The sequence below is a fragment of the Natrix helvetica genome, assembly GCF_964273705.1.
Source record: "Natrix helvetica genome assembly, chromosome: 6".
Taxonomy (NCBI): domain Eukaryota; kingdom Metazoa; phylum Chordata; class Lepidosauria; order Squamata; family Natricidae; genus Natrix; species Natrix helvetica.
In genome coordinates this window covers 58,234,082-58,261,641 of record NC_138553.1, presented here as the reverse complement: position 1 = coordinate 58,261,641, position 27,560 = coordinate 58,234,082, and the positions used below count along the sequence as shown (strand labels likewise).

At 39.1% G+C, this 27,560-nt stretch overlaps 1 protein-coding gene across 1 annotated transcript in view; it reads left to right on the top strand.

Moving 5' to 3' along the window:
• DOCK4 (dedicator of cytokinesis 4) overlaps positions 1–27,560 on the top strand; it is a 392,180-nt gene that overhangs the window by 179,646 nt on the left and 184,974 nt on the right. The window contains exons 14-21 of the mRNA XM_081957434.1: positions 5,533–5,657; positions 9,758–9,920; positions 11,331–11,437; positions 13,193–13,349; positions 14,308–14,405; positions 14,505–14,588; positions 14,680–14,780; positions 19,446–19,527. Coding sequence (XP_081813560.1) covers positions 5,533–5,657; positions 9,758–9,920; positions 11,331–11,437; positions 13,193–13,349; positions 14,308–14,405; positions 14,505–14,588; positions 14,680–14,780; positions 19,446–19,527 — 917 coding nt within the window. The remainder of the gene's footprint in view (positions 1–5,532; positions 5,658–9,757; positions 9,921–11,330; positions 11,438–13,192; positions 13,350–14,307; positions 14,406–14,504; positions 14,589–14,679; positions 14,781–19,445; positions 19,528–27,560) is intronic.

Here is a 27,560-nt window from a genome sequence, read left to right as displayed (position 1 = left end):
CTGGACTCGCCTGCCTGCTCTACTTCTCCAGCTGCCCAGTTTCTACACTGACTGATCTCTTTGTTTCATAAACCATGTCTCCAAAAAGACCACCTCCTGGAAAACCTGGCTTTGCCACTTCTGCTCCAACATCTGCAACATCCAGTCCAGCCACACAGTCAAAGATAACAGAACTGATGCAACCTAAGACTACAGAGATGGACCTTCAACAAATGCTTCAACAAATTTTACAGGGCCAGGAGGAAATCAAGAAACAGCTAAGGGAAATGAAAGATGAAATTAAAGAGAATCAAGTTCAAATTTATAAGAACTCACAGAGACTGGACCTTGTGGAGGGTGGGGTGGCGGAGGCGAGAGGGGGGGTAGAGGCTTTACAGAAGGGAAACAAAGAACTTGATATCCAACAAATGAAAACAGAGTTTGAGAGAATGTCCTTTTATCTTAGATTTCAAAATGTAATAGAAGCAGATGGGGAAAACATAAGGGACATTATGACTAATATTCTTGCTGAATACATACACAAAGATAAACAGCGGATGGAATGGGAGATAGATCTGGTCTATAGAGTAAATTCAGCATATGCCAGAGCACACAATGTACCCAGGGAGGTTCATATTAAATTCCTTAGGAAAAGCACAAGAGATGAAATTCTGGGTGTACAAAGGGGGCAAACACTGACATACCATGACAGGGAGATAACCATTCTGAAGCAGATTCCCCAAAAAATTAGGGAGAAAAGGAAAAACTATTCGCAATTGGCGAATAAACTATACCAGAAGGGGGTGTGGTTTAGATGGTTGATGCCTGAAGGTATGCTGATATTCTGGGAGGAGACAAGAATCAGAATCAACACACCCATAGAGGCACAGGCCTTTATGGAAAAAAATAAAGCGAACCTAGAAAAAACAGAAGACACCACAACGGTCACACAGGACACGGGAGGGGCCGGAGCTCTGCCAGCGGGGGGTGAAGGGGCAACACCAAGAAAGCTCAGATCACAAAAATGAATAAGAAAACCACAATGTTATAAACAGACCGAAAGTAATAATGAAATTATATCTAGACTATATATCATAACTATATAAACTGATTGAAAACTATTTTTTCTAGAATTAATATGCTGATTTTTTATGATTATGTATTAATGTTTGATATTTAGATGTAACCTATGAGTTTGGAGGGAGGGGGCATCTGCCACACTTGCAACTGCCAAAATTTGTAACCATTCCACTTACCCTTTTCCTTATAAATGTTTTAAAAAACCAATAAAACTTTTTGAAAAAAAAAAAAGAATGCAGTATTGCAGGCTAACTCTTTCTCCAGCCAAGAGTTGGATCTTGACCAGCTCAAGATTGACTCAGTCTTCCATCCTTCCAAGCTTGATAAAATGAGAACCCATATAGTTGGGGGCAATATGCTGGCACTTGTAAATTTCTCAGAGAATATGGAGCACTGTGGAGCACTATAAAGCACTATGGAGCAGTATATAAGTCTTATTGCTATTTCTAACATCTGTTTATAAGCACTCACTTGTGAGTTCCAAAATATGTGGATTTGTTTTCATTTCTGGTCTGGTTGAAAGCTAAAAGCTAATATTTCCTCTCACCAAATATATTCGGGAAAAATGCTAGTTTCAGCATTTACCTTAATCTGGTAAATTATCACAAATTCCAATACCAAGCACTCACTAGCTTCAAAATAATTATAACAATCAGTTTAACAAAGGCCCCGGAAATAATCTCTTTTGATATAATCTAGTAGTATTGCCACAATAATAATCTCTTTCCATCTTTAAGAGTCAGTAAATTTTTAGCTTATTGCAAAGACTTTAAAATTTGAGTCCTCTGTGGCATCTTACCATAAGCCTTTTTTATTGTGTTACTTTTGAGAAAGAAGTTTAAGGAGAAATACAGTTAAGTAAATCAAACCTGTAACTCTCGGTAAAATTGTTGATGTCAAGAATTTTTCTGTATTCCAGATAGTGTTTACCTTCTCCTTCAACCTCTTCTGAAAAGAACTTGCTTGTACAAAAGTTGTATCCACTTCGGAAAGTTCAACAAATCCTTCCTTTCTTCCCCTCCCTTCCTCCCTTGATGTTTTGCATCACAGTTTGATAAATATATGAACACACTGTAAATTACTGTATTGCTTTTGTTTCTATTCTGAAAAACATGGTTTAAACTGAAACTAAGTCGTATTGGTATATTGACCACATGTGTTACCTCTGCATTTCTACAAATTCTGAATATATTTGCTGATACCTGATATAAAAGTTGTACATGCTTTTTTAAAAAAGGAAACCTGTTATACTGTCAGGGTTCCTGCTAATGAACCCAACCAATTTAGCACTCCAAGACTTTCAGCTTTCTCAAAGAACTGTTTTATTGAGTACATCATTTCAGCATGGATGAAAATGAAACTAGCTTTAAATATTTCCCACGGTTTCAGTATAATTAAAGAATAGATAATTCCCTCTCACATGGTAATAGGTCATCATAGGTCACATTGTCCAATTAGGTGTTCTGGGATCTCCTTGGCAACTCCCCTCAATCTCAGTCTTATAGCTCATCTATTCAGCTCACCTTGGTTCCCATGGGATGGTCTGTTGTTGTGCGGTTTGACATTCCAGACTCCCCCCACCCCACATTGTGTGGGAATCTGAGAAACGAAAAGATGGCTGCGGCAGGCCTGAACCATTTTGAAGTTGACACCTGGAGAGTCACACAGGAACATCAGATTAGATTTTGGAAGAATATGTAGAGCCTCCTCCTCCTCTTCCATCTCCACCTCTACTTCCTCGCCTTACCTTTCCCCTCCCCCCCTCCATTTCCATTCGTTCTTATTGTTAAATCATATTCACCTTCCTAACAAGTTTATTGTATTGCTTCTTTGTTGTTGTTGTTGTTGTTGTTGTTGTTGTTGTTATTATTATTATTATTATTATTATTATTATTATTATTATTATTATTATTATTAACTTTTATTCATTAAACATGAAACTTAGTCAACTGAACATTTAAAAATGTAGCACAAATATTGTTGACTGGCGCTGATGGTTGATATGGGTTGATGCCTGCATCTTAGTTCTGCTGATGTTATTGCAGGAAGCTGCAATTTATTGATTTATTATTATATGATTGTATCACAGCGGCCAGTTGTTTTGACGGATTTGGCATTGATTACTAGTTGGGCCCCACCCAGGGGCCTAGGACATCGTAACGTATTTTCGTAATATACGTGCAGATCCAAGCAGTGCAGCTTTTTGCATTTGATTGATGGTGATTTTATGAAGTTTTAACTGTTTTAAATGTAATTCCAGTGCTTTTGGAATAGCACCCAGTGTGCCGATTACCACTGGAATTACCACTGCTGGTTTGTGCCATAATCATTGAATTTCAATTTTTAGGTCCTGGTATTTCTCAATTTTTTTCATGTTCCTTCTCGTCGACTCTGCTATCATCTGGTATTACGATGTCTATGATTGTAACCTTATTTTTCTCAACCAGTGTGATGTCTGTGTGTTATGCGCCAGTATTTTGTCCGTTTGTATACGAAAATCCCATAGGATCTTGACCATCTGATTTTCGGTGATTTTTTCAGGCTTATGTTCCCACCAGTTTGTTGTTGTTTTAATATTATAATTTTTCCATAAATTCCAGTGGATCATTTGTGCTACTGAATTGTTCCACAATTTATAATCAGTCTGCGTGGTTTTTTTTACAGCAGCTGAGTACGTGGTCAACAGTTTCATCAACTTCTTTGCAGAGTCTGCATTTGGCATCATCAGAGGATTTTTCGATATTGGCCTTAATGGCATTTGTTCGGATAGCTTGTTCTTGCGCAGCCAGGATTAGTGACTCTGTTTCTTTCTTTAATGTACCTGTTGTTAACCATAACCAAGTTTTTTCACTGTCCACTTTATCTTTTATTTTTTCCAGAAATTGACCATGTAATGCTTTGTTCTGCCAACTCTCCATTCTTGATTTTATCACATCTTTTCTGTATTCTTGTTTCGTCTGTTGGGCCTTCAGTAGATTTTTGTTCTTTACTTTGATTAATAGATGTTCTTACCTTTCTTTTAAATAATCAGCCAGTGCATGTTTTTCTTCTTCAACTATTTGCTTTACTTGTAATAATCCTCTGCCACCTGATTTTCGGGGCAGGTATAATCTATCAGTGTCACCGCATGGATGTAAACTGTAGTGCACTGTCATTTGTTTCCTGGTTTTTCGGTCCAAAATGTCCAAATCAGCTTGTGTCCAGTTAACTATACCAGCTGTGTATCTTATTACTGGTATTGCCCTGGTATTTATGGCCTTGATTGTATTTCCACCATTTAATTTAGATTTCAAAATTTTCCTAACTGTATTCTATCCTGACAATAGTTTTTACTTCTCCATGTTTGATGTTATCCAACTACAGAATGCCTAAGTATTTGTAGGCTTCATTTTTGTTGCATTTAATTAGTTGGCCATTGGGCATTTCAATTCCCTCACACGCAGTGATTTTGCCCCTATTTATGGATACAGTGGCGCATTTTTCCATGCCAAACTACATTGAAATATCGGTGCTGAATACTCGGACTGTGTTTGTCAGTGATTGGATTTCTATTTCTGACTTGCCATAGAGTTTCAAATCATCCATATATAATAAATGCGAAATTTTTTCAGCTTCTTTGGCTGTTTGGTAGCCTAATTTCATTTTTTAAAGATTACTGAAAGCGGGATCATCGCGATGATGAAGAGAAGAGGTGAAAGTGAATCACCCTGGAAAATTCCTCGCTTGATATTGACCATTCCGTAGTTCTCATTCCCTACTGCCAACTCAGTTCTCCATTGTTTCATTGCCTTTTCAGTGAAGGATGTAATATTTTTGCTAATTCCAGTTGTTTCTAAGCATTTTATGATCCAACTATGTGGTAATGAGTTGAATGCCTTTTTATAATCAATCCAGACCATATTCAAGTTCGTTTTTCTTTTCTTACAATTTTCTAATATCATTTTATCAATCAGGAGCTGATCTTTTGTACCCCTGCTCCTTCTTTTATTGCCTTTTTTCTCTACTGGCAAGATGTTGTTTGTTTCCAAATAATCCATAATATTATCTGCAATAATGCCTGTGAGTAATTTGAAGGTTGTTCACAAGCATGGTATTGGTCTGTAGTTTTCAGGTATTGTTCCTTTAATTGCATCTTTCTGAATCAAGTATGTTTTTCCAGTTGTCAACCATTCATCAATTTGACCATTTTGTAAAATTTCATTCAGTTGCCTGGCCAATATTGCATGTAAACTGGTCAGTTAACCCGCGCGACGACCAATGTGGTATAGAATTTTTAGTCGTTTCTTTCACCATATTGTATGGGTTGGCGTGTTTTTATGGGGCCAGGTTGCCAACCTGACCCCAACCCTCCTCCTTTCTCATCCGGGCTTGGGACCGGCAACGGCGGAGTTGTTGTTGTTGTTGTTGTTGTTGTTGTTGTTGTTATTATTATTATTATTATTATGTTAACTTGCTTTATTTTTTCTCCCATAGGTGAAATGAGAAATGATCTATATATCACAATAGAAAGAGGAGAATTTGAAAAAGGAGGAAAAAGTGTGGCCAGAAATGTGGAAGTCACAATGTACATTGTGGACAGCAGCGGACAAATTTTGAATGTAATTTCTGTTTAAATTATAAATACTATTTCAAATTACAACTTTTATAATGGGGAACAACCCAGAGATTATGCTCCTAGATGACTAACTTTTTTTTAATGTCTGAGTTAAGCTGTGCCGATTCTGCTAAATAGAAATCTATATGTTAGGTATTGACATACCATTACATTAGTTTCAAGCAATCTCTTGTTAGGTCTGCATAATTAATGTAATGAAACTGAAAAGAGATCATGAATTATGCTGTTATTGGACTGGACCTTTTAAACTGTTGCTGGATCTGTCTGAAGTCAATAGCTTTAATTGTAATTATCAGCTTCTTAGTGAAAGATGCACGGACATTCTATTCTGAGGATCTGTCTGTTTCAACCAATGTATGCTGTATCCAAGGTACAAACCATTGATGGAAATCCTAGTAATCTCCCTAGTTTCCAAGAGCAATCTTAAAAAGCGGGGATGATATACTCAAATTTCCTAGTCATAAACTTAATGGCATTCTCTTTAACATGGCAAAATAATGCCAGTACATTTCTAATGTCTAAAGAGTGATATTATATCCAAACACAATGGGTTATACCAGTCTTAATCCATAGTTCCATTAACTAACTGGCAAATATAATGCTTCATGGTTGATTCTGACTAGGCAGCCATAAATTTTTGGATCATTATTTGGAACATAGACAGCGTCCAGTTCAGTACTAACCTCCAGTGCCTTCACAAATGATAGATATTTTGGACCCTACCCAAGGCTCTAATCAAAACAATTGGGAAGAAAATATAAAGTAAGACAAATGACCTATCTAGGATCCAACATCAAGTTTTTGAGTTTTTTTGTTCCTTCTATCTTCAATGTGAAACCCAGTGATCAATTCCTAGCTGAGAAACCCATAGAAATAGTGCCACTGGCTGACAATCTTTTAAGTGCATTAAATTTTCTTCATTATTTATTTATTTATTTAATTTGTCAAACATGTACAAGATAGCAGGTATAAGTATGAACATGGACATGAACGAAGGAAATGAATATAAATAAATGGGGACAGTAGGACAGGGATGGTAGGCACGCTGGTGCACTTATGCACGTCCCCTTACAGACCTCTTAGGAATGGGGTGAGGTCCACGGCAGACAGTTTAAGGCTGAAGCTGTGAGAGTTTGAGGATGTAACAATGGAGTCGGGTAGAGCATTCCAGGTGTTGACCACTCTGTTGCTGAAGTCGTATTTTCTGCAATCGAGTTTGGAGCAGTTTACCTTGAGTTTATATCATTTACCTGTGTATTATTGAGATTGAAGCTGAAGAAGTCATTGAGAGGTAAGACGTTGTAGCAGACAATTTTGTGTACTATGCTTAGATCAGACCGCAAGCGGCACAGTTCCAGATTGGAATTTCAAAATTTCAAACCTGGTGGCATAAGGGATTCTATTGTGAGTAGAGGAGTGGAGTACTCTTCTTGTGAAATACCTCTGGACCCACTCAGTCGTATTAATGTCTGATATACAGTGTGGATTCCAGGCAGATGAGCTGTATTCAAAAATTGGTCTGGCAAAGATTTTGTATTTTTTGTGTGTTTTTGCCTAAAAAGAATAGGGATTGGAGAACATCTTGAATTTTAAGTGGATAAATTGGCATGACAGAACTATCAGTTTTTCTTGAAGAGATTAAAGTTCATCTTAACTATGAGAACAATTTTAATTATTTTGAGAACAAAATAATCAATCTCGATGGTGAATATCATGCCCTCAGAATATCAAGTAGCTCAATATTTCATTTCCTTTTTTTAAATTTGACTAGTACAAAAAACAGAGATGAAGAGGCAGAAAACATGCTGATTCTTCCAGAACCAGATGCTGGTGTCAAACCAGATGCATCACATCCAGGCCACACCCACCCTGGCTCCACAAAGGCAAAAAAAGCACAATAAGTTGTGCTATGTCATGTGCTGCGATTGAGTTTGACACCAATGTTCCAGAGGTTCTAGCATTCTGAGTGCATTTGTCCATTGATTTACCATGTGCCATGCAGTTAGAGTGGATTACTCCCCCAGGGAACATAATGTCACCTCAGATCTAAACAGGTTATATTTACAAACCTGGAGTTTTAGATAGCAAGACTTGTGCAATATAGATTACAATGTAGTTTCTGTGTAGATCATCTTAGCTTCCCATGGAACACTGACAGACAAATTTAAGATATCACCTATGCTTTTTCCTTGAGAAGGAGGAAGGAAATTAGGCTGGTGGTCCCTGTTTCTGAGATACTTTTTTCCAATCAAACCAATAATCTATAACCCAACACACTCTGAGGGATTATCTTTCTCTGAATGCCCATAAATTAAGATATACATGCTACCGGAGTCCCTTTTCATATAATGCCCCCACTTAAGCTTTTCACCTGATTCTGAAAATGTTACAAATCATCCTTTCAAAATTATCAACCAAGTGAATGTAAATCTGTTACCTTGAAAGTGACCTTCCTCATTGCCATAATATTATCCAGGTACATCTTTGGAGCTGGCAGTCTAATCAGCTAATGAAGAAGTCTCTGACCATGTTCACTCAGTGGACTTATGCACAAATCCCTCATGCATGCTCAAAGTAAACTCCACTTTCCACAGGGCACAGTCTAATTCTGCCCACATTCAACCACTGCCTTAGAGCAACATTCTCCCAAGCTGCATTTTTGAAGAATAATAAATACAGGTAGTCCTTGAGTTATGACCACAATTTCTCTTTCTAAATGAAAGAGTTAAACGTGAGTTTTTCCCCATTATACAAATTTTCTTGAAACAGTTAAGTGAATTACTGCAGTTGTTAAGTGAATCTGGATTCCCCATTGACTTTCTTTGTCAGAAGGTCACAAAAGGTAATTGCATGACCCCAGACACTGCAACCATCATAAATATGAGTCAGTTGCCAAGCTTCTCAATTTTATTTATGTTATTATAATTATGCTACAATGGTTGTAATTGTGAAAAATAATTGTGTCACTTTATCAGGGCTGTTGTAACTTTGAACTGTCACTTAATGAACTGTTGTAAGTCAAGGCCTATTCCAAAAGAATAAAAAAAATGGTTCAGAGGATCACATTATTTCCTCCAGGCTTGTCTTTATCACCTACAAGATGTTTTCCCTACCTCTGGGTTTTTTTCAAAGAGAATAGTATTTAAATGAAATCTGAAATGAAACATTAAGTAACTGTTCCACACAGTTGAGAAGCAATTATATTAGACAGATTTCTCTCCCTCTCTCTCTCTCCCTCCCTCCCCCCTCTCTCTCTCACACACAGACAGATTTCCTGATTTCTTGAGTTTGCATTATTGGTATTTTGAATAAATGGGGGTGGGAGACTTATAGTGAATTTCAGAGAAATATTCAGAATCATCAGAGAGTAAGTGTAAGGTGGGTGGTTATGTATATTGATTGAATGAACAAATGAATGAATGAATATGCTTCCCCATGACAATTAGAAAACTTGATATAATTTTTTACAGAATTCCTTTGCATAAAAATGCATATAAAATATAGCAATGCAATAAGTTGCAAAAAATCTAATATTAAAGTTGCAGACAAAATAAGTTAAAGCAAAATAAATGTAAAATGAGAAAAATGAGAAACACTGAAAATGATATAATGCAGGCCCATGCCCAAAAGAAATATTACAGTACACAGTAGTCCCAAAGATGGTTTTTCAAGAGGCAACTGGACTTTCTGGTTTTTCTTCTTCGATGAGAAGCAAAACTTCTTCGATGAGAAGCAAAACATCTTCAAAGAAAAGCCAGAAAGTCCAGTTACTTCTTGAAAAAGCACCTTTGGGAAAACCATGACCTGGATGTCTGAGAATCTCCATAGACATTTGGGCATGGTAGATTGATGAATGAAATAATACCATAGACCATGATAAAGGATTCCCTTCATACTTTCTTACTGAGTGAACAATAAGCATTTTTCCTGCCCTTACTGGTATGTAAATTAAACTTACCTCATTCTCTGCAATTGCCCCTTCTTGTGCCTTTCAAATGTTTTGTTCTGTTTACTGTAGATGTTTCAGGATAATGACCATTGGTTGTACAACTGAAGTAATTTTTTTAATGCTTTCTTTTTAAGGATTTTATCTCCTTCGGCTCTGGAGAACCACCAGCCTCTGAATTCCATTCTTTTGTGCTGTATCATAACAACAGTCCCAGGTGGGCTGAGCTGCTGAAACTACCTATTCCAGTGGATAAATTCAGGGGAGCACACCTTCGGTTTGAATTCCGCCACTGTTCCAGTAAGACCTATTCAGAAGTGGTAGTGATTTTAAATTACAATCTACATTTTTTTAAAAAATGTTCTTCATACCTGCTGGTTGAGGAAAGGCTTTCATGTGGACATCACAATTTAAAAAAACCCTCAAATATGCACTGAAAACAGCAGCTTTGCATTAGAATATTCTGCAAAAAAAATGTATGGTCACAACTGAAGATTAATTATACTTTTAAACACCAATGATCCAAGAAGCAAATGTACAGATAATCCCAAACTTACGACTGGTTGTATAATGACTGTTGGAAGGTACAATGGCCTCGGAAAGAGTGCTTCTATCTGTTGTAAAATGTTACATCTCTCCTGGCAGTCACATGAAGCATGCTTGGCAACCAGTTCACTCTTACAGCTGGTTGTAGATTGAAAGAGAAATGGAAGAGTAACTGATATTGGATTAGAATCTCTTGCCAGTTTAATTCAGAACAGAGAAAAATGTTGCCAAAAGGATGATGCAAGATGAGTTGTTAGAAGATCATGGCTTCTTTTCTTCAAAAAAAAAATTCCTTTTGATTTTAGTGGATGGGAATCTCTTTTATTTCTTGAAGTTACAAGGGTTTGTATAGAACCCCCTAAGCCACCTAGATCATTTAATTATTTTAGTGAATCCAATATCTAAATTTGAAGTAATTTCTCTTTGGCCATTGTAGTTTTAATGTATCTTTTAATGAAAAAAATGTGCATATAAATATTAACATATTTAATTTAATAGCAGTGTGCTATTCCTATGTATTCTAAAATAAAAATAAGTTATTCTGAAGAATGCAGTATTGGAGGCTAATTCTGCTGACTGCTGACTGCCCGCAGTTTAGCAGTTCGATTCTCACTGGCTCAAGGTTGATGCAGCTTCCCATCCTTCCAAGGTTGGTAAAATGAGGACCCAGATTATTGGGGGGCAATATAAACTGACTCTGTAAACTACTTAGAGAGGGCTGTAAGGCACTGAAATGTTATACATGTCTAAGTGTTATTGCTATTCATAAAATTATAGGTATAATTGTGTGATCTGGATATATATCCTTCCAGCTTTGACAAATGCATGCAATTTTTTTAGCAAGATTTTTAAAATTGGTTTGCCCTCACCTTCTTCTTGCTAGTGATAAGATAGAAAATGACTGGCCTAAGGTCCTCCAGCTGGCTACACCAATCTGGTTCTCATGCCGATGGTAGAAATCTTGAATTTAATTGAAGTCAATAGAAACCAAATTGATCATCTGTTAATTGTATTGTGTGATTTATAAATCTGTACATTTGATTGATTATATAGCACTCCAGCCTTTAGTTGCAGATATGTGTGCAATTTTATATTATTTTCATTTAAGAACTTTCATTCCTAGCATAGAATATGGTGTATTTTTAATGTGTATATGTGTTTCAGCAAAAGAGAAGGGAGAGAAGAAGATGTTTGGTTTTTCTTTCGTCCCTCTGATGCAGGAAAATGGAAGGACTCTGCCAGATGGCATTCATGAGCTCATTGTGCACAAGGTATTTTCAGAAAATACATAGCTTATTCAGTAAAAAAAATCTTAGATGATTCAAATGTCAGAAGAACATTTGTCATTGTGTAACATGTCCTATCATCATATCCTTTCCAACTTACGTTGCTGGTTCTTTATATTACACATGTATAAAAAGGTAACGGTTCCCCTAGCACATATGTGCTAGTCATTCCCGATTCTAGGGGGTGGTGCTCATCTCCATTTCAAAGTGAAGAGCCAGCACTGTCTGAAGACGTCTCCATGGTCATGTAGCGGCATGACTAAATGCCGAAGGCGCACGGAATGCTCTTACCTTCCCACCAAAGGTGGTTCCTATTTTTTCTACTTGAATTTTTAAATGCTTTCGGGTATAAATGAATTTAGCGCTCTCTTACATGCGTGGCAAAGAATCCACTTTGCTTTGGCAGAGCTAGCAGAGGAAAGAAGCCCCACTATCCTGGTTCAGCGGTGCCCCACTAGTGCCCAGCTTCACCGACAGTGGGCTTGCAAAGGGCGATCGTGAGCTGCCGCTTGCATCAAGCTAGACTGGAGAGGGAGAGAGGGAGGGAGAGCGTGAGTGAGCGCCAAGGAGAAAGATGGAGAAGGGAAGCCAGGCAGAGGCGAGGGAGGGGCGTCCATAGCATGCCATAGCACATGCACTTTCCCTCAGCTAATTTTTTTAGAGGGCTACTATCTGTTCAGCTCCTCTTCTGCATCTCCTCCTCTCTTGTCATCCCATTAGCCAGCCTGTCAATGGGAGGGAGGTGAGTGGGTGGGTTTTATTGCATTTCAGACATTTCCCACCCAAATGGCATGCCACGTTTGCAATGGGTGGGAGGTGTTTGGGGAAGGCAGCAGGGGAAGGGGGGTGGCAGAGGAGCCGCTTTCAAACCATTGGTTTTGGCGGAGCAGAGAGTCTTCCCCTAGTAATGCAGGCAGAGGCATGCTTCCCATTTCGGTAGCCTCCTGTAGGGGAAAAAAAATTAAACCACAGCTCGGGTGAGCTGCCGGATTAGCGGCAGAACTTCTGCCCTCAGGATGGACCAGCCATGCCACCCATACATTTGTTTCTGACGGCAGAAGATGGTGTGTACAAAATGAGAGGCTTTGCTTCCCCTGGACAGTAGAGCCGCATCTCTCATTAGTGCCTGACAGACCGAGGAGAAGGCATTCTCCTTAAGCATTGCCAAGTGAGGAACAGCACTGGCAGACCTTCTAAGCCTGCCTAAAGCAGGTGAAGCTTTACCCACAGGATGAAGAAGAGATGTTAATAGGGTTAGATATTAACACTTTTGTCTGAAGGAGGAGGAGGAGTGGGGAGAAAAAAGAGGGAAAGTGGCCAAGTGAGAAGTGCCCCACCTGCCAGGCACTGAAGCACTGCCACTGCTGTTGCAGCGAGAGAGAGGGGGGGATCTTATTCAACCTCAGAGAGTTATACCAGGGCTGGCGGTGGCGTGCCCTCTCATACATACGGAAAAGGGTGAATATCAGTTTTGTACATATCAAACTTGGGACATGAGGGATGTGGAAATTTTAGAGCATAGGAAGTGGATATAGATACAAAATATTATCAGTAGTTAAGTACCCTGAAAGCATAGCAAGCAATGAATATACCTAGAAAGTACATTGGAAGAAAATGTTAGAAAATACAGTTCATTAGCAGTGCAGATTGTTTTTCTAATGGCTTTAGATGACAGTTCTATGCTACATTTTATTTAATTAGGTGTAGTGAGTTAAAATGCAAATTTAATTCTTCTCTCAGTGTGAAGAAAATATAAGCCTTCGGGATTCTAGTCGCTACCTCAAATTTCCCTTTTCAAAAGGGCATCTCCTTGCAAACAACCACCAAGCAATAAAATCTACAAAGGAATCTTTCTGGATTACATCTTTTCTGTGTTCAACTAAACTCACACAAAATGGTAAAGTATAATGCATAATACAGTATAATAGATGAGCTTATTAATATAAGTATACTGTATATGGTTGATAAGCCAAGAATTTTAAGTGCCAAAATACACCCGCAAATCAGATTCCACTTATCCACAAATGGACTTGTCCATGGTATAAACAGCAACACTTTCTTGCTATTTCTAATTCCATATATACTTATATGTTAACCCATCTGTGGTGAAGCAGACCATCACATTTTAAATGAAGATACATGAACTGAGTCAGCTTATCCACAGGTTGCACAATTTTCATGGTATTTTGGTTAAAAATTTGAGGGTTGTCTTATTCATGGATAAACTTATTTGCAGAAAGTATTACAAATATGTTTTATAATTCAATATTAGTAAAATTGATGCAGAACATACTTAATAAACTATTGATTGGCACAATACATGAATAATCTGTTGACCTGTTTGTAAGCAGACTTAAAAATGTAGTAGTTTTAATATGACAATATTTTTAAGGAGCATATCTATGGATTTTTTAAAATTACCATTCAATGCTTTCAGATTTAAAAAAAATGCCCTCACTGTATTTATTGCCCCAAATGATAAAATATTGTGAGAAATGAGGACTTCCGAGGAATATTATTAAAGTTTTTGGCATTGAATATCATGCATGACGCAGATTTAAATAAATGGAGCAAAAATGCAGTTTCATGTTGAACAGTGCAATTCTATTTCTCTACTCAGAAGTAAAATGCATTAATCCTTAGAAGTTACTTGTGAGTGAATAAAATGAATGTTACATTTCATGTGCCACATTTTTTTAAATAGCATAAACAGATATGCAGCTTAAAACATGGACTTCATTTAGGGGATCTTAGATATACAGCATAACCTTTTCCTTTTGGCTATTTCTAAAATTAATTTATATATAATAAATTGTTTGCTTACAATTGTATTTTTGCTAAACTTTATTTTGCAGGAGATATGCTTGACCTTCTTAAATGGCGAGCTCATCCAGAAAAAATTTCAGGTTGCCTCTCGAAACTAAAAGAAATTGATGGTTCTGAAATAGTGAAGGTGAATACAATTGGCACTGTTTATTTTTCTCACCGAGATAAACTATAAGAATAACATTTCCAAAGGATATAGTTCTTAAATTTGTCTTCCTTCACCTAGTTTCTTCAAGATACGCTAGACACTTTATTTGGGATTTTAGATGAAAATTCTCAAAAGTATGGCTCTCAAGTATTTGACTGTTTGGTAAGGCATATTTTATTATTCATTGTGTTTGTTTTGATTTTTGAAATTGGCTAAAATAAACTAATATGCCTTTCTCTCCCCCCCCCCTTAGGTTCACATAATTAATTTGCTGCAGGACAACAAGTTTCATCATTTTAGGCCAGTTATGGATACCTACATTCAAAGTCATTTTGCAGGAGCTCTTGCTTACAGGTAGAAAGGTTTCAATGCTTTGAATATAAATGCAATCAGATGATTGGCAGTTGACAGCAACTTTAGTTCAAATGTGTTGCAGTCTCCATGGTTAAAACCAAAGTGTGATAAACTGATATATTAAATTAATTATACTTTGTTGTAAAAAATGATCTGAGCTTCAGTGACGTGCGGTGAGGTTTATGGCTGGTGCGGCTGGTGACGTCATCAAGAAGGCGGGGAATTTTTAACAAGGCGCTGGCCACGACTCGGTTTCCAGGGTCCTTTTGCGAGCGAGCTGGCAGGTAGCCGACGGTCGGAAAAGTCCGTCGCATTTTCTCCTTTCGTGAGCAACTTCCCGTAAACCTGCCGTTGCTCAGTGCGAGGAAGGGAGCCACTCATGCATGTGCATTCGCCCTGGAACCATGAGCTCTGGCGTCAGAACCCGACAGAAGGCGGGGAACGGGACCATGTGTGCAGGAGGGAGGCTGAGGCTAGAGGAGCCTCCTGCACCTCCCTCTGTCCTGCACACGTGGTCCCATTCCCCGCCTTCCTGAGTCAACATGAAGGGGACCGCGGCTCGTGAGAGCAAGCCACGGTCCCCTTCATGTTGACTCAGGAAGGCGGGGAATGGGACCACGTGTGCAGGAGGGAGGCTGAGGCTAGAGGAGCCTCCTACACCTCCCTCTGTCCTGCCTTCCTGAGTCAACATGAAGGTGACCGCGGCTCGCGCAGTCCCATTCCCCGAGGCTCCTCAGCGCTTTTTTCCTTTTCCCTTTTTTTTCATGATGAGAGCAGTGAGGCTCTGCCTCCCCTGCCTTCCCTGACCGCACGTCTCTGCTGAGCTTTTACATTTGGTTATCAACACCTAAATCAATCATCTGACATATAATTATTTTGCTTTTATATAAATCTAAGTTCATACTGTATGTGTCTCTAACTGTTTTCTGAGTTGGGAAAATGCTTAATATTAAACCAAATTCAAACTCATAGAGTGGGTGGATTTATTCTCCAAAGCACCTGAGGGCACATCAAGAAGCAATGGGTGGAAGCTTGTTAAAGAGAGATCCAAACTGGAACTAAGGAAAAATGTCCTGGCAGAACAATAATCAGTGGAATAGAAGTTTTCAACAAAAGATTGGAGAGCCATTTGTTTGGGGTGAAATAAGGTCTTCAGCCTTGGGCAGGAGGTTGGACTAGAAGATCTCCAAAGTCCTTTCTGGACCTATGTTTCTACGATTCTCAGTAGTTTTCCCCTAATTCTCAAAGGATTTATTAATAGTCCTTAAACCACATGGTTTGAATATGAATGAGTAAATTAGAGCGCGATCAAATCTGAGAGTACAAAAGAAATGATGAAGGATCAAGGAAAGAATTTAGTTACTAGGTCAGTGCAACATTTTGAATTTGGAGGCTTGGATTTGGGTTGGTATCATACAGCGACTGTGGAAAATAGCTACCGTATTTTTCAGAGTATAAGACACACTGTTTTCCTCAAAAAAGAGGCTGAAAATCTGGGTGCATCTTATACATCGAATACAGCATTTTTTGCCTCCCTCCCGAAGCCCCGCCCCTTCACCAAAATGGCTGTGCATACCCTTATGGAGGCTTTCAGAGAGCTCCTGGGGGCTGGGGAGGAAATGAGCAAAAAACAGGCCATTTTTGCCCCCCCCCCCAGCCCAGCAGCACTCTATAAGCCTCCATAAGGCTATACATGCAATTTTTTTGACAAAAAACGGGCCCGTTTTCGTGAAAAATGGGCCATTTTTTGCTTGTTTTTGCCCCCCCCCCGGAGCACTCTGCAAGCCCCCCCCAAGGCTATTCATGTCTGTTTTTGAAAAAAACGGGCCGTTTTTGAGAGGTTTGCAGAGTGCAAAAACTTATTTTTCCTTTTGGAAAGCTCTTTAACTGATTGATGAGAATTACATTGGTCAAGTGCTGTGCCAGCAGAAATACCTACCTATCTACTGTATTTCTCTCTATTTCTCTGTCTCTATCCCTCTACCTACTTAACTACCTACACACTCTCACTCTCACCCTACTTACCTACTGTATTTCTCTCTCTCTCTCTATTTCTCTCTCTCTATCCCTCTACCTCCCTACCTACCTACTTACACTCTCTCCCCCTACCTACCTAGTGTATTTCTCTCTCTCTATTTCTCTCTCTCTCTCCCTCTACCTACCTACCTACACTCTCTCTCCCTACCTACCTACTGTATTTCTCTCTCTCTCTCTCATATATATATATATATATATATATATATATATATATATATATATATATATATATATATATATATATATATATATATATATATATATATATATATCCCTCTACCTACCTACCTACCTACCTACCTACCTAACTAACTACTCTCTCTCCCTACCTACCTACTGTATTTCTCTCTCTCTCTCTCTTCCTTTATCTACCTACCTACCTAACTACTCTCTCTCTCTCTCTCCCTACCTATCTATTGTATTTCTCTCTCTCTCTCTTTCTCTCTCTCTCTCTCTCTCTCTCTCTCTCTCTCTATTTCTCTCTATCCCTCTACCTACCTACCTACTAGACACACACACAATTTCTCTCTCTCTCTCTCTCTCTCTCTCTCTCTCTCTCTCTCTCTCTCTCTCCCTTTATCTACCTACTGTCAACTTCTAAAGCGTTGCCATGACTATTATCAGGCTGGCATGGAAGAGAAATACCTACTGTATTTCTCTCTCTCTCTCTCTCTCTCTCTCTCTCTCTCTCTCTCTCTCTATCCCTTTATCTACCTACCTACCTACCTAACTACTCTCTCTCTCCCTACCTATCTACTGTATTTCTCTCTCTCTCTATTTCTCTCTCTGTATCCCTCTCCCTCCTTCTCCCTCCCTCCCTACACTCTCTCTCCCTACCTACCTACTGTATTTCTCTCTCTCTCTCTCTCCCTCCCTCCCTTTATCTTCCTACCTACCTAACTACTCTCTCTCTCTCCCTACCTACCTACTGTATATCTCTCTCTTTCTCTCCCTCCCTCCCTTTATCTACCTACCTACTTTTTTAAAAAAATTGCCTCTTCAAAACCTTGGTGCATCTTATACTCCGGTGTGTCTTATTCTCTGAAAAATATGGTATTTGAAGCTAGAAAAAGTTGTGGCTGCTTTTAAGCAGTTGTAGAAAGGTGCTGGATTTGTATTCTATGTGTGATACAGGACATTTTTGCCTTTGAACTGCTGTGCAGCACTAATAGATACTTGACCAATTATGATCTTATAGTACACTTTAATGGGCCATGATTGTAACATGTAGTGCTTGACTTACAGTACGTCGTTTAATAACCATTTTACAACAGATCTCTTCCCAAAGTACTTAGGACTCAGAAATTAAGTTCCTATGAATGTGTTCATGTGATCATATTTTTTATACTTGGCATAAACACTTCATAGAAAACAATGGATTTATTTAATGTCTGCCATATCTGCTTTATGACTGCCACAAAAAAGATCATAAAATTGGATCAGTCATATGATGACCTTCTTTACAACAGTTGCAATTTGGAACCATAATTGGAAGTCTCCATTATGTTCATTTGTCAAGGACTACTTTTATACCTAACCTGGGAAATGAAATATACTTTTCTTCTCCATATAGAAAGCAGTCATGGACTGGTTATTCTCACAAAACAATACATACTCCAAGTTCTAACTTGGTCAGCTTTATTTGGTTTTATTTGCCTCTTTCAGAATTAATGATATATGCTGTTCTCAAGGATTTTGAGAATCTCTCCCTTTATTTCCATGTAAGATTTTTGATTGAACACAATATTGTATTGATTGAAATGTTCTTTCTAGGAATGTGTACAAATTTTCATAGCCAATGGAGCATATTCATTAAACCAATATCTATTATATACCAAACCAGATTATTGGCCCACATTGCTTCAGGTTAGAGTATTATTTTATATGAAAGGTACATATACCTATCCTAACATTTCCCTCTGGTTCAAGGACAAATTATGTATTATTGTATTGTATTGTATTGTATTGTATTGTATTGTATTGTATTGTATTGTATTCTATTCTATTCTATTCTATTGTACTGCACTGCACTGCACTGCACTGCACTGCACTGCACTGCACTGCATTATATTACTGAAAATACTGAGTGAGGAGAATCATGTCCTATCCAGACTGTGAGAGCAAATTATCGAGGATGTTTGAGTTTCTAAGATTTGGAGATGAAAGCCAAAAAGATGTTTATGAATCATGTCAGATTCAGACAAAATTTCATTCAGTGGTGGTATCTCATTATTTAGAGGAATTCAGTGACCTTGCACATACTACAATGAAGTTGGCTAATTAATTTTCCTTCCCACCTAGAAAACAAGATATATTAGTATCTTAAAAGCAACCAAACTTTATTATATTTGTTAATATGTATGTCAATAATAATGTCCTATTCTCTATATTCATAATTTGGCAATTTAAATATAGAAGATTATCCACTGAATAGTTTTCTTTTCAATTGCATTTTATTTGAATTGTTCTGCAGAATTGCTCACTTCCCTAGGAATAGCTTATTGAGGCTTAAATTTCAGTAGATATATGTATTGATTAAATTAAGAATTATTATTCATGTCAGTTATTAGTCTACTTAACAATGAATTAAGACTTCAATGTAGAACTAAGTTTTGTTTTATATTTTAGAGATCTCATAAAGGTATTGAAGTGGCATGTTGACCGATTTACTGAAGCAGAAAGGCAAGCACACAATCAGGAAGTATTAAAGGTAATAAAACTGAAACAAATGGTGTAATATCAGATAGCTTTTTCTAACTTGCTTCTAGTAACCGGCTTTTACTAGATTACAGTTCCTATAATTTCCAGTTAGGGTAGCTCCATTTATCTGACACATCTGACTAGAAGCAGGTTGAAAAAGCTGATTTAATATGATTGTTAATTTTGTTTGTGTATAAATATAAAAATGCTAATTCATAACAAATGAAGTTACCATAGCTTGTATCTGGAGTAGAGTCAATTGTATTTTCCTGTGCAAGATTATTTTTTCTCAAACCTCTCATCCCATTTATTCACCCTGAAACTTGTGTGAGTGAACGATTGTAACTGTGGAAAGAACTGTATGGGTGCATGATAGATACTTAATATGGGCACAAAATGGATTGGTTCTGTTTAGTAGGTGACAGTGTAAAGAACAAAACAAAGAACAAAATCATATTCACATAGATAATTGTACTGATATTAGAATTGGATAGAAAAGGAAGTGCAAATAGAAGATAATAGATAACCCCTGTGGTATGGAGCATTTACTGCTTAAGTTATAGTGATGGCAAAGGGGGGGAAAACTTTTTCACACGTTAGGGAATTAGTAAATATTTTCCTCTGATTTATCATAGTTTATTATATAACTATAAAGATGTCAAATAACTAAAAGCAAAACTTTTGATTAATATCTCTCTGATAGCAGCATATGGAAATTATTGTGAAAGTAGTTTGCACTTGTGATATAAGATAGATATAATCTGTTGACTAGCCCATGTGTAAGACACAATTTAAAATAGATTTGTTTAGATTTGTTTAGGGTTTAGATTTGGATTAAAAATATTTGTATTCTGACAAATATTTTTTATTAGATTGAGATCACTTTGGGAAATTGGCATTTATTATTCTAATGAAGATTATTTGGTTAATTGTGAAAGTGCAGTTTGCATGAAAGATCTCCAACTATGAGATATTTTTCTATATTAAAATATCATATTTTGGATGATGTTGCAAATGGTTTCATACTGAAACAAATGCAATTGGTTATATGACCTGATGCAATAAAGTGACTGAAATAAAAAGAAATCTTAGTGATACAAACTGGCTGTCAGGGATGCCCCTCCCCCCCCCCAGTATCCAGGCAACCAGAGTTCAATCATTGTCCAGGAAGAATTTTTGGGTTCAGGTGCATTGCTCCTCCTCGTCCATGCCAATCCCAGGAGGTTGGCCTTGAAGATTAAACAACACAAGCTGAGTCAAGGCCTCCCCATCACTTCTCAGAAATTCCAAGTTCACCTTCTGCACACTTCCCTTCCCAAATACCCATTGTTTCCCTCCCCTCCCCATTGTTTCCATGGCAGCCTGCAGAATGCTTGAAGGAAAGCGAAGATGACCAGGCTGACATTCAGGCCTCTGTTAACAGAGGTGTTAGCCCTAAAACAAGTAAACAACATATGCTTAGGTAAAGCGATATAAACCAAATAAAACCACTACTCCATCCGGGGTTTGTCAGGGTATTTTCTGTGAAAGGTTTGGAGGAGTTTAGGTGCCCAGACATGTTTAGCATCTACCCACCCAGACTACAAGGAAGGAAATGCTTCCATGCAACTAGGTATTGGACTTTCCCTTTATGTATCCTAGAATCTAGAATCTCCTTAATTTCAAAATGCTGCTCTCTTTCAATTAAGATGGGCTCCAGCAGGGCATTAGGTGCAGGGCGAAGAGACCAAGCAGGAGGGGTCTCTCCATCCCTGGTATGAATATAAAACTCAGAGTTTCTTTGTGCTTTCCATCAACTGACTAGTGAACCCCAAAAAAGTAAACACACTCAGGAGCTTTGAATTCCCAAAAGTAAAACTTTATTAGATACACCATCTCAGAACTGCAGAAGCAAAACCAGCTCTGGAGTTTCCCACAAAAATAATTTCTTAGTTAAACAATAGATTCCCCCTTTCCCACCCCTAGATGTTCACATTATCCATTTATAAAACCTCCTTTTGTTATGGGAACAATTCATTTCTCTTTCTAACACCTGCAGTAATGACCTTGATGGGGTTCAGGCTCTCACGGTCCATAGACAAAATCTTAGCATTCCATTCCACCCCTCCCTCTTCCCACTTGAATGACAAGTTGAATAGCAATATAAACTCAGAAGAAGTAAAGCGATTCAATCTTGGAATACCAACCCCCTGGAGGAAGGTTAGACATAGAAAAATATAAAACCCAGATTAACATTTTTACTCAGGAATCTTTAGCTGTCAATTGTCCCTTTGGACGTTGTGGTTATTTAGCATGGGACCTTCTGACATTATGGGCAGCAACCCACTCAGCATCAGTTGAGGGGTATCCTTTTCACTGAACTAAGTATTGCAATCCCCCTTTAAAATAACTTGAGTCCAGTATCTTTTTGATTTCATAGTGTTCTTGACGTCCCATTATAACAGGAGATGGAGGCACTCATTCACCCTTGTCTCAACTTAGAACTGTGAAAGGATTTTAACAAACTACAGCAGAACACTGGATGGACTCACCTAAGTGCCTTTGGGAACCGCAATTCTACCATGACTGGGTTTATAATCTGAACAATTGGATTGTTCAATTGGATGTATTTGGGACACAGTTTCTTACAGGGTTGGCTCAACTTTAAGTATTTAGTAGATAGATATACTTTATCCCCAATCCTAAATTCCTTCTGGAGGGCTTTTGTCTAGTCAGCCTGTGTCTTTTATGATTCTCTGGCGTTATTCAGTGCCTTTTGCACATTCCCTCAGGTAGATTTTAGGGTGTTCATCTATCCAGCTAGTGTTACTGAAGGAGAGGTGGGGGGCTCCCTTGGAAGTTCTGCCATCAGTACAAACTCAACTCCGGTGGCTACCTTGAATGGGGTGAACTTGGTACTATGTACCAAGTTATTAAAAGCTACTTCTGCAAAAGGCAGGAGCTCCACCCAATTAGTCTGCTGATAGTTTACATAGCAATGTAAGTGTTACTATTATACATTGAAGTATTGGAATTATAGCCCAATGTACCAAAAAAAAAAAACCTACTGTAAAAGACAAACTAGAAATAAAAATTAAAATAAGCAAGAAAATGGTAAGAGAACACCTATCTGACCCTGATGAATATAAAACACTAGGACCTGACAGATTGCATCCCAGAGTTATGAAGGAACTGGCAGGTGTTATCTCAGAACAATTGTATCACATCTTTCAAAAATCCTGGAGCATCGGGGAAGTACCTGAGGACAGAAAAGATGTGGTTCCCATCTTCAAGAAAGGGGAAAAGAACACCCAAGAAACTACAGACCAACCAGTCTAACAATACCTGGGAAGTTCCTGGAAAAAATAATAGAAAAACAGAGCTGCGAACAACTAGAAGCAAATAAAGTTATAACTAGTAGCCAGGACAGGTTTGTTAAAAACAGATTATGCCAAACCAATTTTATTTCATTCTTTGATTACGTGACTAAATTAGTAGACCAGTGAAATGCTATGGACATAGTATACTTAGATTTCAGTAGGGCATTTGACAAAGTAGATCACAACTGCTACTTGGTAAGCTAGAAAAATATGGAATAGACAACATCACCACAAAATGGATTTGTAGCTGGTTGATAAATGATACTCAACGAGCAGTTCTTAATGGTACTGCATTCACATGGAGATAAGTAAGCAGTGGGGTACCACAAGGCTCCGTCTTAGGCCCAGTACTCTTTAATATCTTTATTAATGACTTAGATGAGGGAATAGAAGGGGAACTCATCAAATTTGCAGATGACATTAAACTGGCAAGAACAGCGAACACCCCCGAAGTCAAGCTCAGGATCCAAAAAGATATTGAGAAACTTGAACAATGGGCCCTATCCAACAAAATAAATTTTAATGTAGAGAAAGCAAGGTTTTACACTTAGGCAGGAAAAATCAAAAGTATAAGTACATATTATACGAGACCTGGCTCAAAAACAGTAACAGTGAGAGGGACTCTGGAGTTCACTTGAATATGAGCCAGCAGTGTGCAGCAGCCACCAAAAAGTCAATGCAATTCTGGGTTGTATAAACAGAGGCATAGAATCAAGATCATGTCTATAACAGCAGCCAAAAAAGTGTGCAGCAGCAGCCAAAAAAGTTAATACAATCCTGGGTTGTATAAACAGAGGCATATAATCAAGACCATGTGAAGTATTAGTGCCACTTTACAAAACCCCAGTAAGGCACCTGGAATGCTGCAACCAATTTTGGCCATCATACTACAAAAAAGATGTTGAGACTTTGAAAAAAGTTCAGAGAAGATAAAGTAAGATGGTCAAAGGCCTGGAGACTAAAATATGAAGAACGGATGCAGGATTTGGGTTTGGCTAGTCTTAAAAAAAGAAGAATTAGGGATGACCTGATAGCAGTATTCCAGTATTTGAGGGGCTGCCATAAAGAAGAGAGGGTCAAATTATTCTCCAAAGCACCTGGGGGCAAGACAAGAAACAATGGTTGGAAACTAATCAAAGAGAGAAGCAACCTGTAATTAGGGAGAAACTTCCTAATAGTGAGGACAATTAGTGGAACATTGCTGACAGTGGAACAACTTGCATTCAGAAATTGTGGGTGCTCCATCACTGGATGTTTTTAAGAAGAGACTAAACAGTCACTTATCTGAAAAGGTATAGGTTTTCCTGCTTGAGCAGAGGGCTGGACTAGAAGACCTTCAAGGTTCCTTTCAGTTCATTCTATTCTACATTGCTTTACTGTTGCATTGGTCCCTTCCACCTCCCTCATTAGAACTCAGATGGCATCCTGAGCTAAACCCTTGGGAGGAACCTATTAACTTTGTGAACTCCCGCCAGAACTTTGCCGTAAACTGCACCACTACCCCTGTCTGAAATGATGCATTTTGGAACTCCATGCAGCCGATAAACATGTTGCACAAACATCTTGGCTAGGCTCATGCTGAAGGAAGCTTTGGACTGGCAATGAAGTGCACTTGCTTTGAAAACATCCAGATCACAGCATTCCTGGCACTCTCAGGATATTCCACAACATAGTTCATGGCTATCTCTTCCCATGGCCAGTTAGGGTTGGCCACCAGCTGGAGTAGCCCAGGAGTCTTCACAGGCAACCATTTCATGGGGCACACTGGGCAGCTTGTCACATATCTTTTGATGTCTTTCTTCATCTTAAGCCACCAGAACTGCCTCCCAGGCAAGGGAAGGGTCTTTACAAACTTAAAGTGGCCTGCCGGTTTTACATTGTGGCTTCTCTGCAGGTTTTGGGTCCTTTGGTTGACTGAAACATACAGTTTGTCTTCCTTCCAAGCCAGGTCCTCCCTTATCATCAGCTTGCTCTTATGGTCTCTGAACCACTCATCTTCCTTCATGGCTTCCCTCAGCTGTTGGGTGAAAGCATCATCAGCCGGTTGAGGAGTACCTAACAGCCCTCGCATCACAGAGACCGTCGCTGCCAGTTGCTGAGAGGGGATGATGGAGTTAACTATTTCCTCTCAGATGCTTTTATATTGGGGCATTCAGAAAAGTGCATCTGCGAGAAAATTCTTCCACCACGGCATGTACTGAAGGATGAAATTGAATCAATTAAACCCCATCGTACTTGTTTGGGGGACAGTTTCCTCAGGGGTTTCAGGTCCCCCAAATTCTTGTGGTTTGTCCATACTTCAAAAGGGATTTTACTGCCTTCCAGAAACTGCCTCAGGTCATCAGTGCTCAACAAATGTTCTCACACTGCCCAATATCTTTCAGTGTTGGTCAGCTTTTGGGAACTGTCGGTGCAGGACTGGAATGCTTCCTTTGCATTTCTTTGGAGCAGGATGGCCCCCACCACTACATCACTAGCATCAGCTTGTATTATGAAGGGCTCCTCTGGGTTCAGGTGTTTAAGGGTTAGTTTCCCTGCAAAGAGCCTTTTGAGCTTTTTCAAAGCTGCTTGACATTCCATAATCCAGTTAAACTGACTCGGTTTGGGTTTCACTCCCCCTCCACCCGTCCTTAGTAGCTCGGTGATAGGCAGGGCTGTAAGGGGATGAATTGTCGCTATAAGTTGGCAAAGCCCAAGAAGCTCTGTAGTTGCCTTCTGTTTCGGGGAGGGGGGGCTTCTCACTCTAATATTGCTTTCACCTTTCCACGGTCCATCTCTATTCCCACATTGGACACTCAGTACCCCAAATAATCCAGGCTGGTTTTATGGAAGTTACACTTGGACATTTGGCATAGAACCTGGCTTCCAATAGCTTCCTCAGCACTTCCTACACTAACTTTACATGATCTTCAGTTGTTTCAGAATAAATGAGAATGTCATCCAGGTACACCAGAACCCACTGCACCATGGGTGCCACCTGCAGTCCAAAGGGCATCACCTGGAATTGATATCACCTTAAGGGGCAATTGAAGGATTTCTTCCATTCATCTCCCTCCTTAATCCTCACTTGGCAGTACGCTTCTCTCAAGTTTAGCTTGGTGAACATCTTCCCCTTGGATAGGTATCCTGGTATGTCCTTCATGATGGAGAGTGCGTACATATTTTCCATGTAGACCCCATTAATTTCTCAAAATCAATGTATAATCTCAATGAGCCATCTTTCTTTTCTTTGAAGAGTACTGAGGCCACAACTCTGGACTTCACTGCCTGAATGAAGCCCCCAGCCAAATTCTTATCCAGGAAATCTCTGAGTTCCTCCATCTCCCTTGGGGGTCATTGAGTACATCTTTGGTTTGGACAGTTTTGCCCCAGGCAGTATTTTAATTGCACAGTCCGTGGGATGGTGCAGGGGGAGTAAATCCAATTCCTGTTCGCTAAAAACTTCTGCTAAATTATGGTATGCTCGCTCTCCACCAATGCATTAGCTGGCTCCACTTTCACTTCCCCTGAAGATGGCTCTCACCCAACTCTGTGCACCTTCTACATCCCCTGTGGTTTCCTGTTTTATTTCTCAGGTGCCACTTGTTGCCCTCCCAGTCAACTGACGGATTCCACATTTTCAAGCATGAAAGAAGCCCCTCTGCTCCTTGCCCCATACTTCTTGACCCCTCCAACTGGGGCAGAGAAGAGGATGATGCCTGGATGATTTCAAGTCCTGCTCCCAGGACCAACAACTTCATTGATGCCACTCCATGAATCTCCATCCCCCTGAACCTCTCCCACAGTTGCTCTACTGAAGGACTGTGACACACGGTCAGGAATTTCCACTCCACTGGCTCTTCCCAATCCACAGCTCTCCTGGCCTCCATTTGCTTCCCTGAGTCAGAGCAACCCCCACCGGGACCAAGGGCAATTTCATCTCAGCTGCTTTCCCCACCCCTCCCAGCTATCGGGTGTTTGAGTTGTGGTAAAATAATCCTGCCACAGCTCCTTCATCCCGCACTAGTGGCTGTTCCACCTTCTCTGCCCTTAGCTTAGATTGTGTAACCACCGCCTGTGCCCCAGACTTTGCATGGGCCATTGCTGATGCTTCCTGCAGAGGAGCAGCTCCAGGCTTCACCACAGCATCAGCTTGCTTCTTGGTTCCAGACATCATTATGTTACAGCTCTCTTGTAGGTGTACCTTAAATTGTGTGGAGAGCTGGCTTAATGTCAACTGTCTGACTAGTGAACCCCCAAAAGGTAAAAACTCTTGGGAGCTTTGAATTCCCAAAAGTAAAACTTTATTGGATACATCATAGCAAAACTGCAGAAGCAAAACCAGCTCTGGGTTTCTCACATAAATCACCACTTAATAAATCTAATAAATCCAATCCAATCCACTTAGTTAAACAATAGATTCTCTTTTCCCCCATCTCTGGGTGTTCACAATTATAAAACTTGTTTGTTATGGGAATAGTTTATTTCTTCAACTAAACCTGTAATAGTGACCTTGATGAGGTTCAGGCTCTCACGGTCGATAGACAAAATCTTAGCATTCCATTCTACCCCTCACTCTTCCTGCTTGAATGACAAGTGGAGTAGCGATAGAAGCTCAGAGGAAGTAAAGTGATTCAATCTTGACACTTTCCCATTCTCATTTCCACTGGCTCAGTTATAAAATTAGACACCCCCAGTTACTTTC